Source organism: Lucilia sericata, unplaced genomic scaffold (genome assembly GCF_015586225.1).
Source record: "Lucilia sericata isolate MDLA Ls3-8-SP2 unplaced genomic scaffold, ASM1558622v1 Contig001030F_arrow, whole genome shotgun sequence".
NCBI lineage: Eukaryota > Metazoa > Arthropoda > Insecta > Diptera > Calliphoridae > Lucilia > Lucilia sericata.
This window is the reverse complement of record NW_023995011.1, coordinates 1-16,737: the sequence shown is the minus strand read 5'-3', so window position 1 is coordinate 16,737 and position 16,737 is coordinate 1. Positions and strand designations below refer to the sequence as shown.

The window sequence follows — 16,737 nt, the reverse complement described above, 5'->3', positions numbered from 1 at the left end:
AGTGCTGCAGCATTATTTCATGTTGATTTTCTCACTTACAAATCATTTCACTTTCAATGTCAATGCAATTTACATGCAAAAGTCATTTTTTACAGCGGGACCTTAACCTTTTTTAACAGTTAATTTTACAACATTTCTTAGATTTCATAATGATAAATTGTTGGCACTTTTGTTAAGCAAAAACAAAATACTATTAGCAAATTTTTAACTTTTTGTTTATACGGTTTCTATGTTTATTATTTCTTAGCTGTTAAAGTCAATGTACGAACAAATACGTTTTTTTGCGTATTTTATAATTTGAAAATCGTGATTGTGTCTCAACACCCGCAACTAAAATACAAAAAAACATACATGGCAACCAGGCAGGTCTTTTAATGCCCCAAAAAATAACAACAAATTTAGCATTTGTTATACCCTACACCACTTTAGTGGGGAGGGTATATTGGATTTGTGCTGATGTTTGTAACATATAAAAATATTCGTCCTAGACCCACCTTAAAGTATACCAATCGGCTTAGAATCGTTTTCTGAGTCGATTAAGCTATGTCCGTCCGTCCGTCCGTCCGTCCGTCTGGCTGGCTGGCTGGCTGGCTGTCCATGTAAACCTTGTGCGCAAGCTACAGGTCGCAATTTTCGAGATAATTGGATGAAATTTGGCATGCACGTTTTATTTGACCCAAGGACGAAGCCTATTGAAAATGGTTAAAATCGGTCCATTATTTCACCTAGCCCCCATAGAACAGAACCCCCCGAAAAGGGCTTCTGAGCTCATAATTATGTTAAATATACAGATATATCGATAAAATACGGCACAACTAAGTTTTATAGAAGTCTTGATAACCCTGCCAAATTTCATAAAGATCGGGCCCCATTTGACCCTAGCTCCCATACAAAGTCCCCTTCAGAAAATTACTTGAATGTCCCAAATTAACTTATAAACACAAATATCGCGATGAAATTCAGCACAATTAAATATTATGTAAATATAAATATGTTCACAAAATTTTATCGGGCTTGGTCCATATTTGCCCCTAGCCCCCATATAAAGCCTCTTTCAGAAAATTGGTTTTTCATCCATAAATTGCTTAAATGTATCGGAACAAGGGAATATTGAAGATAAATGCGATATTATGAAAAATAAATCACATTTAATATTCATAACTGGTGTAGGGTATCATATGGTCGGCCACGCCCGACTATACTTTCTTACTTGTTTTCCGTTTAACTTTTTGGCGCTATTATAATCATAAAACAATAAGGAATGAAGAAAAAAAAAACAAAGCAACAAACTTTAATAAACATTAAATAATGTTTAACAATTGTATACAAATTTGTGGCTTTAATGTTTTTGTTAATTGTTTTAAATTTCAACTGAATTTCATATGAGAATTTAATGGTTGAGCGATCGAATGACCATAAGTGTGAGTAAAATGAGTCAGTCAGCCGTTAGCAAAAGAAACATTTACGGAAACATTTATCCATATATATGCATTTAAACACTTCTGCCAATATTATAAATACTACTTATGTACGTCAGTCCACCTCCCAGACTTTGTCTGTGTTTATTCATATTATGCAGTCAGTACGTTTGAGTGTGAATACGTAATATCTTGGGGTAGGTCAATAAACGTACAATTATGTTTTATATTGATTATTGATTTTATTTCTTTAGCTATTTTTAATTAAATTTCAATGAACTTATTGCTCTACATTCATAATGTGCCATAATTCTAAATAATGGCACACAAATACTAATAATAGTTGGAATAGATGGAAAGAGGGTCATAACTTTGGAATCTTATTTTAGAAGATAAAATCTTATGGTAAGTGATTTAAAAAATGTTTTAGTTTGTTTTTCTACGTAACATAGTGTCCATGGAAGTTTTGACAATTTCGAAAATGTCACAATGTCTGTGAACAAAATGACATAAAGTCCATGGTAAATCCATGATTCAATTTATCAAAAATATTCTTAATTAAGCGAAGCCGGTATTCAGAATACCCCACACAGAGGGAAACAGATATATACACGCCTGGTACCAAATTGACACCAAACTGTTTATAATTTTTCAATTGTCAAAATATATACATACGTACGACAACAATATGTAATGTTGACAACATTGCAACAATTCGTTGTCGAAATCTAAATTTTATGCACAGCCGTTGTCTAAATGTTAACAAACGTGGTAAGCTCACTATTGACAAACAATCCGTTGCCAATAGTGAGCTTAAAACGTGTGTTAACAATTAGACAATGGATGTGTATAAAATTTAGATTTCGATAACGAATTGTTGCAATGTTGACAACGTTGCGTTGTCAACATTACGTAGTGTTGTCGTACGTATGTATATACTTTGACAACAGATGTTAGTGAAAAATTATAAACTCTTTGGTGTCAATTTGGTACCAGGCGTGTATACTTCCACAACGCTGCGTTGTCAACATTACGTAGTGTTGTCGTACGTATGTATCTACTTTGACAATAGATGTTAGTGAAAATTATAAACTCTTTGGTGTCAATTTGGTAACAGGCGTTTATATTTCCTTTTCCCTCCATGCAGAGTTTACAATCCCTGCGCCCGACTGAAGGCCTGATATCCAGGAAACTTTTTAAAAAGAAGCAAATATGCAACGTACACCAAATTTAGGAGCTATTATTTTCGGAATACGTGTGTCTCTTTCCTAATTTCTAAACAAATTTTCCAATATATTTCTGTTTTAAAATAGTCACAATTTTTAAAAGTGTCATAATGTCCGTGAACACTATGATACTTTTTGGTGTGACATCCATGGACATTATGACACATGACCATATTTATATATCGCTCATTTACTAAATGACTGAATAATCGAAAAAAAGTCCTTTCGAGAATAATGAATGAAGGGGGAAAATCTTGGCCGATTTCATGAGTATGCCGGATGGATCTACATTTACATAAAATGTATGTATTCCATTGCAAAATATTAGTGTTTTTAATTGAATTTGGGGAGATTTAAATCATATTCTGAAATCGGCTTTGTAGGAGGTCCGATCATAGCAAAAGCCGGCGGTGTCATAAAGACTAATATATAACGTAGTTGTATCACTTTATGTCAAGACACAAGTATACTAAACATAATTTTGAGCTCGAAAGCCCTATTCGGGGTGTTCAGTTGTATGGGGGCTAGATGAAAAATTTTATTCAAAGTTCCAGTAATTTGATTACAAGGACATAGCTAAATCACCTAAGAAAATTACTCTATTGGTATACTTTAAGGTGGATGTAGTTGTTTATTCCAAAAATAAGCTTACAGGTATCTGGTACTTTTTACGGGTAAAAACTGTATTTTGGTACTTTTTTGGACCTCATGTATCTTTTAAACCTGTGAATATAGAAATCTAATTTATATCACATCGTACCTTATATAAAATTACGAATATAGGTTTGGTACTTTTAGTTTGGACGTTAAAGGGTTAAAATCGTACTTATTTTTACAATTTATAACAAAAAATACCAGCTCTGTAAAACGAAAAAGTACCAGAAAGTTCCCTTTTATAGATTTTCATTTATCCAGAGTGTGAGTGTATGTATAGAAGCCAAAAAGTATAAGTCATAACTAAGGATTCTTATCCCAATTTTCACCACCTCCCTTTTTCAATTAACCGGTATTTATTACAAAATTCAAAAAGTACCTTTTGAAGAACGAAAAAGTGACAAAAAGTCCGATTTCATGGGTCTACAGAAAATAGATTTTAACAAACATAATCGGTTGCGGTATCTATAAGCACTCGGAATATACACATATATACTTCATATTGAGATAAAATTTTTCAAATTGGCAGATTTAGTTACACCAAATGATGTTTTTTGAAACTTGGATTGAGGCCCTACTTAGGACCAAATAAATAATTTGGTACTTTTCTTTATTTTTTAAATTTCAGGACACGATATCTCACATCCCAGATGTGATGAAGAAATTCTGAAGTCAGATTCGGATTCAGCGCGGTTCCTTTAGAAAAGTATAAGTTCATCTCAGGGTTTCGAATTTTTCAAATTTTGTCGGCCTGTGTTATTAATGTTAAAATGATTTTCTAAAGGGGACTGACCAAATATATTCAAATTTTATCACAATGAATCCATAATATTTAAAATTTGTATTTCATCATTCTTCAAAATTGCTGTCTGAAAGTTAAGAGTTTAGAAATCAAAATCAGAGACAGATTTTTTTAAAATTTACCAAAACCAATATTTTTTTTCTCATTCACAACTTTCTCACGCCTCTTATTTAAGTAGTTGGCCATAAAATTGTATTTTCACTTATTAGACAATTACTGTTAAATCTTTGTTAAATTCATTTAACAAAGATTTTTGTAAAAGAAAATGAACCTGTCAAAATTTTAACTTTAAAAATTTCGTCACAAAAAATATTACAAATTTGAGAAAGTGCGTAAATGGTGACTTTTTTCATTATAATTAATGCATTTGACAAATTTCTGCAGCAGTTTTGTAATGCGTTATTTGTCATTGTTAAATGGATTACAAAATGCGTGAGCGTTAAAACATATAATTTTTAAATATTTAAAAAAAATAATAGTGATGTTGGAAACATTAGGTTTTAACAGTTGTATTTTATAAATAGCATAACAATATCTTAATATCTTAGACGTTCCAAATATTATAAATAGCTAAAGTTAAATGAGTAAATCTTAAGTCTGAATGGCCTATAAAGTTTATAGGTTCATTTTACTCTATTTTACTAAAACTTTAGATATATATGTTTTCTATTATTGGCACTATTATAATCCACAAATATTTTATATAAAATGCTTAACAGTGAAGAATTAATGCTAATTAAAAAAAAAAAAATTACAAAATTTTTTTTTCCGAAATCCTCAAAATCAAATTTTTCCACTTTTTAAAGTTGCCATGTCCGCTATTGGTAATTCGCCCATATTCCCTTCAAAGTTTCCCCTGTAAACTTTTAAGGTTCTAGATGTTATATACTAGCAATTATGCATACGAATTTATATCGGTACTACATACGCCCACTAATGCTAGTCCACTTATTCTTCAAGCACTTGTTCATTGATACTAAAAGTACATGTAAAAATGTTGAGAACTCATACCTGCGAGTATAATTCATATGGGAGATGCAAGATCACCCATTTTTTCCAAATGTTCATATGGATTCCATATGAGAAAATTTGAGATTGCTATATCTAATGATTTTCCATATAAGAATTTTTGTATATGATTCATATGGGAGGTGCCATACACCCTATTGCTAATCGGCCAATTTATTATCCAAATGTTTATCTGGATGTCAAAGTTGTTCGTACAACAAATTAAATTTGTTTAATTTGTATGGGAGGGACCACGCCCCCAAAAATAGGCAAATGTTTGCATAGATGTCAAAGTTATTTGTGAAAAAATTTAGCATTTTAGCACTAATAGTTCACCCGATATAAACATTTTTATACCGACACATCGAAATATTGGATTGGAATATACACCCACAAAAGTATATATATTCTGGGTTCTTATTAAATTCTAAGACGATCTAGCCATGTCCGTCTGTCCGTATGTCTCTCTATCTGTTGAAAACACGATAGAGTCCGAACGGAATGAGTAGAGGGTTGAAATTTTCCACAAATATTCTCTATAGGTAAGGTTTTCGGATAGCCCCCATACAAGTGGACACCCGAAAAACAGCTTTAAGGGGAATATATGTTTTAAAAGTTCGAGTGTAACGATGAAATTCGACACAAATTTTATGAGGAGCGGTCCATAATTGACTCTACCCCCATATAAGGTCCCCTTCAGAAAATTACTTTAACGCTCATTACTGGCTTAAAAATACGAGTATAGCGATGAAATTTGACGTAAATTCTAAGAAGATCTAGCCATGTCCGTCCGTCTGTCTGTTGAAAACACGATAGAGTCCGAACGGAATGAGATAGAGCGTTGAAATTTTCCACAAATATTCTCTATATGTAAGGTTTGTTTCGTTTTAAAAATGGTCCAAATTTTCGGATGGCCATACAAGTGGACACCCGAAAAAAAGCTTTAAGGAGCATATATGTTTTAAAAGTTAGAGTATAACGATGAAAATCGATACAAATTTTATGTGGATCTGTCTATAATTGACCCTACCCCCCATATAATTTACTGGCTTAAAATACGAATATAACGATGAAATTCGAAACACATAAGTTTCATGCGATCCAAAATCTTTTAACCAAATTTTATGTGGATCGGTCCATAATTGACCTTACCCCCCATATAAGGTTCCCTTCAGAAAATGATTATAATGCCCATTTCTGGCTTTAAAATACTAATATAGTGATGAAATTTAGTAAGTCTCTGACAAGCCAAAATCTCTCTACCAAATTTTGTGTGGATCGGTCCATAATTGACCCTACCTCCCATATAAGGTACGCTTCAGAAAATTACTTTAATGCTCATTAAAAATACGAGTAGAGCGTTGAAATTCAAAACGAATAAGTATTGCATGAACATGTAGTGGTAAAATTTTTGTAAAAATTCTTTTACCCTTCAGTGTCGTGGAGCCACGAGTTAACGTAGTCCTATTACCCCAAATGTATTATAAGTTAAAGTATAAGAGCCGCGGATGGTCAATATCGGAAACGTTTGAAATATTACAGAATTTAATATTTGGCACACTTAAATATGAAAATTTGGAAAATTGGCGGGTGATAGGAGTTTTTTTTTTTAATTTTCGGAATCATTTTCGAAATAATACCGGGATTAGTGAAAATTATTTAAAAAGCTTTTTCTTTGTTGGCCTGTGTTATTGATTATAATAAATTTTTTCCACTTTACACCAGTAAGAACTTATTCTTCTAAATGAAATAATGCGATTGATAGCAAACACTCATTACTAAGTAATATATGAAATAAGTACTGATCATTAACAAAAATTTAAACATTTTCAAATTTGTTAAACTGAGTATTCGTTAATTCGATGATAATTTTTTAAAAAAAATATTTAAATTTTTAATAATTTATGCTGAAAAACTTAACACTTTTAAACTGTTAAGTTTTCTTTTAAAATCAGTAAAACTTTAATATTTACCTATTATACAAATTTAGATAAAATCTAAATGAATGTCTATGTTTTAATCCAATGTGATATATTAATTATTTTTTAAATTATTTAATCTTAATAATTTATTTTAATTACTTTTAATTTATTATACAATATTTGTAAATTTTTATTTAAAAGCACTTATATCATTTATATAGTATTTGGACAATTTAGGCACTTTAGCAAAAATATTATTTTTTTTTTTGTTTTTTAAATTTTTTTATTAAAACTTAAAGTTTGAACACACAACAACAAATTTAATTTATATTTTTCAGCAAAATTCTTCTTAAAAAAGTATGCATCAAGTTTAAAATAAAATAGTTTTTTTTATTTTAAAATAAAGTTAAAATTTTAAATATCTCAAAAATATACTTAAATTTAATAAAATTTAATTGTTATATTTGTAAAATTTATACAACATTTTTTAACACTTGTGTTAGCACTTCACTTTAATATTTTCATAACTTTGTTATGTTTCTCTATAAAATATCTATAAAATTTTTATTCATTTTTCTTTTAAATCTATATAAAAGAAAATTTAAAAAAGTTATTTTATTGTCTAAAAAGACACTTTATTTGAAAATAGTTTAAGGCACTTTAGAAAAAAATATTCAAAACCGTTTTGCACCGTTTTTTGTTATTCTATTTACATACAACAGTAATTTTTTCAGTTTCGTTTTATTATTTCGAACGTTCGAAAAGATACGACTGAGCACTGCAAACGCAGCTGATAAACTGCATCAACTGTGGCAACATTCAAACCCAATGACTTCATTGGAAATATTGGCACGTTTTTAAATTGTGTGTGTTTTGTTTAGATTTTTTGTTTACATTTTATGGAGTTCGAATCTGTTGTGTGCTGTATATTCCAAACTGGAATTTCCAGTGTTTATAATGGAGAGTAAATTATTTTATTTACAGTTAGCGAGCTTTAACATGCGAGAGCATGCATGTGCTTTTTCTGAGAAATGTTAACGTTATGGAGATAACGAGTCATATTCGACTAGTTTGATATGGTATTTAAAATCATCGTCATGTAATTACATTTTATGTTAACTAAGTTAGAGTTATGTTAAATTGAAGTTTAAAATTGTAACTGTTAAATTTTTTTTAATTAAATAAAATCATTTTAAAACCAATCTATGATGCTAAATTATAAACATTTTAATTCATCTGATTTATTTATTGCTACCATGCTAGGCCGGTGCTTCAAACTTAACGCTACTTAAACGCGAATACCCTATATTTAAAATACAGTCTAATCTAGTCTGCAGTCTAGTCTATGGTCTAGTCTATAGTCTAGTCTATAGTCTAGTCTATAGTCTAGTCTATAGTCTAGTCTATAGTCTAGTCTATAGTCTAGTCTATAGTCTAGTCTATAGTCTAGTCTATAGTCTAGTCTATAGTCTAGTCTATAGTCTAGTCTGTAGTCTAGTCTATAGTCTAGTCTATAGTCTAGTCTATAGTCTAGTCTATAGTCTAGTCTAGTCTATAGTCTAGTCTATAGTCTAGTCTATAGTCTAGTCTATAGTCTAGTCTATAGTCTAGTCTAAGTCTAGTCTATAGTCTAGTCTATAGTCTAGTCTATAGTCTAGTCTATAGTCTAGTCTATAGTCTAGTCTATAGTCTAGTCTATAGTCTAGTCTATAGTCTAGTCTATAGTCTAGTCTATAGTCTAGTCTATAGTCTAGTCTATAGTCTGGTCTATAGTCTAGTCTATAGTCTAGTCTACAGTCTAGTCTATAGTCTAGTCTATAGTCTAGTCTATAGTCTAGTCTATAGTCTAGTCTATAGTCTAGTCTATAGTCTAGTCTATAGTCTAGTCTATAGTCTAGTCTATAGTCTAGTCTATAGTCTAGTCTATAGTCTAGTCTATAGTCTAGTCTATAGTCTAGTATAGTCTAGTCTATAGTCTAGTCTATAGTCTAGTCTATAGTCTAGTCTGTAGTCTAGTCTATAGTCTAGTCTATAGTCTAATCTATAGTCTAATCTATAGTCTAGTCTACAGTCTAGTCTATAGTCTAGTCTAGTGTATAGTCTAGTCGATAGTCTAGTCTATAGTCTTGTCTATAGTCCAGTCTATAGCCCTAGTCTATAGCCTAGTCTATAGCCTAGTCCATAGTCTAGTCTATAGCCTAGTCTATAGCCTAGTCTATAGTCTAGTCTATAGTCTAGTCGATAGTCTAGTCGATAGTCTAGTCGATAGTCTAGTCTATAGTCTAGTCCATAGTCTAGTCTATAGTCTAGTCTATAGTCTAGTCTATAGTCTAGTCTATAGTCTAGTCTATAGTCTAGTCTATAGTCTAGTCTTTAGTCTAGTCTACAGTCTAGTCTATAGTCTAGTCTATAGTCTAGTCGATAGTCGAGTCTATAGTCTAGTCTATAGTCTAGTCTATAGTCTAGTCGATAGTCTAGTGTATAGTCTAGTCTATAGTCTAGTCTGTAGTCTAGTCTATAGTCTAGTCTATAGTCTAGTCTATAGTCTAGTCTATAGTCTAGTCTATAGTCTAGTCGATAGTCGAGTCTATAGTCTAGTCGATAGTCTAGTCTATAGTCTAGTCTATAGTCTAGTCTATAGTCTAGTCTATAGTCTAGTCTATAGTCTAGTCTATAGTCTAGTCTGTAGTCTAGTCTATAGTCTAGTCTATAGTCTAGTCTATAGTCTAGTCTTTAGTCTAGTCTATAGTCTAGTCGATAGTCTATTCTATAGTCTAGTCTATAGTCTAGTCGATAGTCTAGTGTATAGTCTAGTCTATAGTCTAGTCTGTAGTCTAGTCTATAGTCTAGTCGATAGTCTAGTGTATAGTCTAGTCTATAGTCTAGTCTGTAGTCTAGTCGATGGTATAGTATATAGTCTAGTCTATAGGCTAGTCTGTAGTCTAGTCTATAGTCTAGTCTATAGTCTAGTCTATAGTCTAGTCTATAGTCTAGTCTATAGTCTAGTCTTTAGTCTAGTCTATAGTCTAGTCGATAGTCTAGTCTATAGTCTAGTCTATAGTCTAGTCTATAGTCTAGTCTATAGTCTAGTCTATAGTCTAGTCTATAGTCTAGTCGATAGTCTAGTCTATAGTCTAGTCTATAGTCTAGTCGATAATCTAGTCTATAGTCTAGTCTATAGTCTAGTCTATAGTCTAGTCGATAGTCTAGTGTATAGTCTAGTCTATAGTCTAGTCTGTAGTCTAGTCTATAGTCTAGTCTATAGTCTAGTCTATAGTCTAGTCTATAGTCTAGTCTATAGTCTAGTCTATAGTCTAGTCTATAGTCTAGTCTATAGTCTAGTCTATAGTCTAGTCTATAGTCTAGTCTATAGTCTAGTCTATAGTCTAGTCTATAGTCTAGTCTATAGTCTAGTCTATAGTCTAGTCTGTAGTCTAGTCTATAGTCTAGTCTATAGTCTAATCTATAGTCTAATCTATAGTCTAGTCTACAGTCTAGTCTATAGTCTAGTCTAGTGTATAGTCTAGTCGATAGTCTAGTCTATAGTCTTGTCTATAGTCCAGTCTATAGCCTAGTCTATAGCCTAGTCTATAGCCTAGTCCATAGTCTAGTCTATAGCCTAGTCTATAGCCTAGTCTATAGTCTAGTCTATAGTCTAGTCGATAGTCTAGTCGATAGTCTAGTCGATAGTCTAGTCTATAGTCTAGTCCATAGTCTAGTCTATAGTCTAGTCTATAGTCTAGTCTATAGTCTAGTCTATAGTCTAGTCTATAGTCTAGTCTATAGTCTAGTCTTTAGTCTAGTCTACAGTCTAGTCTATAGTCTAGTCTATAGTCTAGTCGATAGTCGAGTCTATAGTCTAGTCTATAGTCTAGTCTATAGTCTAGTCGATAGTCTAGTGTATAGTCTAGTCTATAGTCTAGTCTGTAAGTCTAGTCTATAGTCTAGTCTATAGTCTAGTCTATAGTCTAGTCTATAGTCTAGTCTATAGTCTAGTCGATAGTCGAGTCTATAGTCTAGTCGATAGTCTAGTCTATAGTCTAGTCTATAGTCTAGTCTATAGTCTAGTCTATAGTCTAGTCTATAGTCTAGTCTATAGTCTAGTCTATAGTCTAGTCGATAGTCGAGTCCTATAGTCTAGTCTATAGTCTAGTCGATAGTCGAGTCTATAGTCTAGTCTATAGTCTAGTCTATAGTCTAGTCGATAGTCTAGTCTATAGTCTAGTCTATAGTCTAGTCTGTAGTCTAGTCTATAGTCTAGTCTATAGTCTAGTCTATAGTCTAGTCTTTAGTCTAGTCTATAGTCTAGTCGATAGTCTATTCTATAGTCTAGTCTATAGTCTAGTCGATAGTCTAGTGTATAGTCTAGTCTATAGTCTAGTCTGTAGTCTAGTCTATAGTCTAGTCGATAGTCTAGTGTATAGTCTAGTCTATAGTCTAGTCTGTAGTCTAGTCGATGGTATAGTATATAGTCTAGTCTATAGGCTAGTCTGTAGTCTAGTCTATAGTCTAGTCTATAGTCTAGTCTATAGTCTAGTCTATAGTCTAGTCTATAGTCTAGTCTTTAGTCTAGTCTATAGTCTAGTCGATAGTCTAGTCTATAGTCTAGTCTATAGTCTAGTCTATAGTCTAGTCTATAGTCTAGTCTATAGTCTAGTCTATAGTCTAGTCGATAGTCTAGTCTATAGTCTAGTCTATAGTCTAGTCGATAATCTAGTCTATAGTCTAGTCTATAGTCTAGTCTATAGTCTAGTCGATAGTCTAGTGTATAGTCTAGTCTATAGTCTAGTCTGTAGTCTAGTCTATAGTCTAGTCTATAGTCTAGTCTATAGTCTAGTCTATAGTCTAGTCTATAGTCTAGTCTATAGTCTAGTCTATAGTCTAGTCTATAGTCTAGTGTATAGTCTAGTCTATAGTCTAGTCTTTAGTCTAGTCTATAGTCTAGTCGATAGTCTAGTCTATAGTCTAGTCTATAGTCTAGTCGATAATCTAGTCTATAGTCTAGTCTATAGTCTAGTCGATAGTCTAGTGTATAGTCTAGTCTATAGTCTAGTCTGTTGTCCTAGTCTATAGTCTAGTCTATAGTCTAGGCGATAGTCTAGTCTATAGACTAGTCTATAATCTAGGCGATAGTCTATCTATAGTCTAGTCTATAGTCTAGTCTATAGTCTAGTCTATAGTCTAGTCTATAGTCTAGTATATAGTCTAGTCTATAGTCTAGTCTATAGTCTAGTCTATAGTCTAGTCAATAGACTATTCTATAGTCTAGTCTATAGACTAGTCTATAGTCTAGTCTATAGACTAGACTATAGTCTTTATTTATAGTCTGGTCTATAGTCTAGTCTATAGTCTAGTCTATAGTCTAGTCTATAGAGTAGTCTATAGTCTAGTCTATAGTCTATTCTGGACTACTTTCGGTACCCTAGTCTGTAATTGAGATTCAATGTTCTTAATTTCGGAGTTCAGTTATCCAAATTTTATAACCAAACTAAAAATCTTAAAGATTCCAAAAAAATGTGAAGCTTTCTTCATCTTGTTGATCTTCACATCTGCCATTCAACTTGCAAAAAATAAACATTACGAAATGACTTCATAACCGAAACATGTTTTTCAAAAAGTCATTTAAATACTTAATACACATATTGGACATTTTGCTCATTTAGTTAATGGTTTGTAGCTCCAGAAAAAACTAAAAAGCTTTACAAATTCTTTGTACAACAATCAACTCACCTCACCGACACGATGACGTTCCTTAGCATGACAGCGATCTCTGTAAATTTACATAGGAATTGCCGTTCAAATGTTGTCAAACAACCGTGATAGATCTTCACGAGAACGTCACGTGCCTCACGTATTAAAACTGCACGTGTTGTTTGAGTAAAGACGGGATAAATGCATGCAAGATGCCTGTCAATCAGAGCAGCAATATGAGACTCCTGGAAGACAAGAGGAATGACGATGTTGATCGTTAAAGGAGAAGGAAAAACAAATTGTAACAGGGCAGATTTTGAGGTCTTAAGACAACAAAGTTAAAGTATTATTAGAAAAAAAAAAAATAGAAACAAGTTTAATAGTTTTATACAAGTACGTACCATTTGTTTAGAATCTACTAATTGTTCTACATGTTTTTCATCATCATCCATATTTATCGTGGTCATGCTCTTGTTGTTTTTGTTGTTGGGGCCATTGACTTTAAATGTTTCTTTTCCTGTCGTGTTTCAATTTGAACAGAATTTCCACAACATTTATGTTTGTTGAAGTATTACGACTGCGAGCTTGTTTTGTAATTTTCTTTGTTGTTCCTGCTGCTGTTTAGTTAATGCAGAACCTAGACCAAAATCAATATCTTCATACGATTCATCAACAACGTCATCATCATCGTCGTCGTCATCGTCGTCGTCATCGTCAACATTATTTTCGTCTTCCATTTTCATCACATTCCCAAGGGCACAATTAGTGGAACTACCTTTGTTGACGGACTCACTAGCACCACCCAATGAAGACAATCTATTGTTTGGAAAATCCGTTACTTTAGCTGATGTTGTTTCTGTTTTGGCCCCAAGTCTTGACTGACATCTAGCTCATTTATTGTAGACATTGTTGATTTTGGATCATGACCTGTATTATTGTGATATTCTTGCATTTGATTATGCCAAACAACTGCCAACCAGCGATCTTTACATTTTTTCAAATAATTACTGTACACGCGATGATTTACTACCACCGCCAACACTACGACGCACCGCCATTTCATTGATCACTTGGTAGTGTTGCTCATACTCTTCTCCTACAGATTTGGTATCATTTCGTTGTTGCGCTTATGTTGCTCCTCAAACGTTGTTTCTTCGATTTCTTCTTCGGCCATCTTCTTCACGTGCAATTGGTGCTGTTTGATTAGTTGGTATTGTTGTCGTTGGTTTTGTTGTTGACATGACTTCATTGTTGTTATGAATTGTTGCTAAATTTTTAGAATTATTTACAGATACAGATATGCTTGTCGTAGGTGTATGATTGACTACTAATATTTCGTTTAAATCTCGTAGATTTTCTTCGTTTTCGTTGTATGTTTTCGATACTTTGGCTGGGGTATGTTCTACGTTTGTTGGAGGATTGGTGTTATTCTGTAAAGGTATAGAAAGTAGTTAGTTATTAAAAACTATTATGCTATGTTGTAATAAGTGATGAAATAAATAAGTAGAACTGAACTGAACTGAACTAGAACTGAACTAGAACTGAACTAGAACTGAACTAGAACTGAACAAGAACTGAACTAGAACTGAACTAGAACTGAACTAGAACTGAACTAGAACTGAACTAGAACTGAACTAGAACTGAACTAGAACTGAACTAGAACTGAACTAGAACTGAACTAGAACTGAACTAGAACTGAACTAGAACTGAACTAGAACTGAACTAGAACTGAACTAGAACTGAACTAGAACTGAACTAGAACTGAACTAGAACTGAACTAGAACTGAACTAGAACTGAACTAGAACTGAACTAGAACTGAACTGAACTAGAACTGAACTAGAACTGAACTAGAACTAGAACTGAACTAGAACTGAACTAGAACTGAACTAGAACTGAACTAGAACTGAACTAGAACTGAACTAGAACTGAACTAGAACTGAACTAGAACTGAACTAGAACTGAACTAGAACTGAACTAGAACTGAACTAGAACTGAACTAGAACTGAACTAGAACTGAACTAGAACTGAACTAGAACTGAACTAGAACTGAACTAGAACTGAACTAGAACTGAACTAGAACTGAACTAGAACTAGAACTGAACTAGAACTGAACTAGAACTGAACTAGAACTGAACTAGAACTGAACTAGAACTGAACTAGAACTGAACTAGAACTGAACTAGAACTAGAACTGAACTAGAAATGAACTAGAACTGAACTAGAACTGAACTAGAACTGAACTAGAACTGAACTAGAACTGAACTAGAACTGAACTAGAACTGAACTAGAACTGAACTAGAACTGAACTAGAACTGAACTAGAAATGAACTAGAACTGAACTTGAACTGAACTTGAACTGAACTAGAACTGAACTAGAACTGAACTAGAACTGAACTAGAACTGAACTAGAACTGAACGAGAACTGAACTAGAACTGAACTAGAACTGAACTAGAACTGAACTAGAACTGAACTAGAACTGAACTAGAACTGAACTAGAACTGAACTAGAACTGAACTAGAACTGAACTAGAACTGAACTAGAACTGAACTAGAACTGAACTAGAACTGAACTAGAACTGAACTAGAACTGAACTAGAACTGAACTAGAACTGAACTAGAACTGAACTAGAACTGAACTAGAACTGAACTAGAACTGAACTAGAACTGAACTAGAACTGAACTAGAACTGAACTAGAACTGAACTAGAACTGAACTAGAACTGAACTAGAACTGAACTAGAACTGAACTGAACTAGAACTGAACTGGAACTGAACTAGAACTGAACTAGAACTGAACTAGAACTGAACTAGAACTGAACTAGAACTGAACTAGAACTGAACTAGAACTGAACTAGAACTGAACTAGAACTGAACTAGAACTGAACTAGAACTGAACTAGAACTGAACTAGAACTGAACTAGAACTGAACTAGAACTGAACTAGAACTGAACTAGAACTGAACTAGAACTGAACTAGAACTGAACTAGAACTGAACTAGAACTGAACTAGAACTGAACTAGAACTGAACTAGAACTGAACTAGAACTGAACTAGAACTGAACTAGAACTGAACTAGAACTGAACTAGAACTGAACTAGAACTAAACTAGAACTGAATTAGAACTGAACTAGAACTGAACTAGAACTGAACTAGAACTGAACTAGAACTGAACTAGAACTGAACTAGAACTGAACTAGAACTTTACTAGAACTGAACTAGAACTGAACTTGAACTGAACTAGAACTGTATTCGAACTGAACTAGAACTGAACTACAACTGAATTGGCGTAACGAAATGCTAGAATCGTTCATATGTTTCGCAATGAAATTCACTGTTTTAAATATTCTAATTATACCCTACACCACTTTAGTGGGGAGGGTATATTGGATTTGTGCTGATGTTTGTAACATATAAAAATATTCGTCCTAGACCCACCTTAAAGTATACCAATCGGCTTAGAATCGTTTTCTGAGTCGATTAAGCTATGTCCGTCCGTCCGTCTGGCTGGCTGGCTGGCTGGCTGGCTGGCTGGCTGTCCATGTAAACCTTGTGCGCAAGGTACAGGTCGCAATTTTCAAGATAATTGGATGAAATTTGGCACGCACGTTTTATTTGGCCCAAGGACGAAGCCTATTGAAAATGGTTAAAATCGGTCCATTATTTCACCTAGCCCCCATAGAACAGAACCACCCGAAAAGGGCTTCTGAGCTCATAATTATGTTAAATATACAGATATATCGATAAAATACGGCACAACTAAGTTTTATGGAAGTCTTGATAACCCTTCCAAATTTCATAAAGATCGGCCCCCATTTGACCCTAGCTCCCATACAAAGTCCCCTTCAGAAAATTACTTCAATGTCCCAAATTAACTTATAAACACAAATATCGCGATGAAATTCAGCACAATAAAATATTATGTAAATATAAATATATTCACAAAATTTTATCGGGCTTGGTCCATATTTGCCCCTAGCCCCCATATAAAGCCTCTTTCAGAAAATTAGTTTTTCATCCA

General features: G+C 33.0%; 1 protein-coding gene across 1 annotated transcript in view; it reads right to left on the bottom strand.

The window, feature by feature from the left end:
* LOC119609658 overlaps positions 1-13,170 on the bottom strand; it is a 98,500-nt gene extending 85,330 nt beyond the window's left edge. The window contains 3 exon segments of the mRNA XM_037964514.1: positions 12,761-12,783; positions 12,786-12,966; positions 13,123-13,170. Coding sequence (XP_037820442.1) covers positions 12,761-12,783; positions 12,786-12,966; positions 13,123-13,125 — 207 coding nt within the window. The 5' untranslated portion in view covers positions 13,126-13,170.
* Between the last annotated feature and the right edge of the window lie 3,567 nt (positions 13,171-16,737).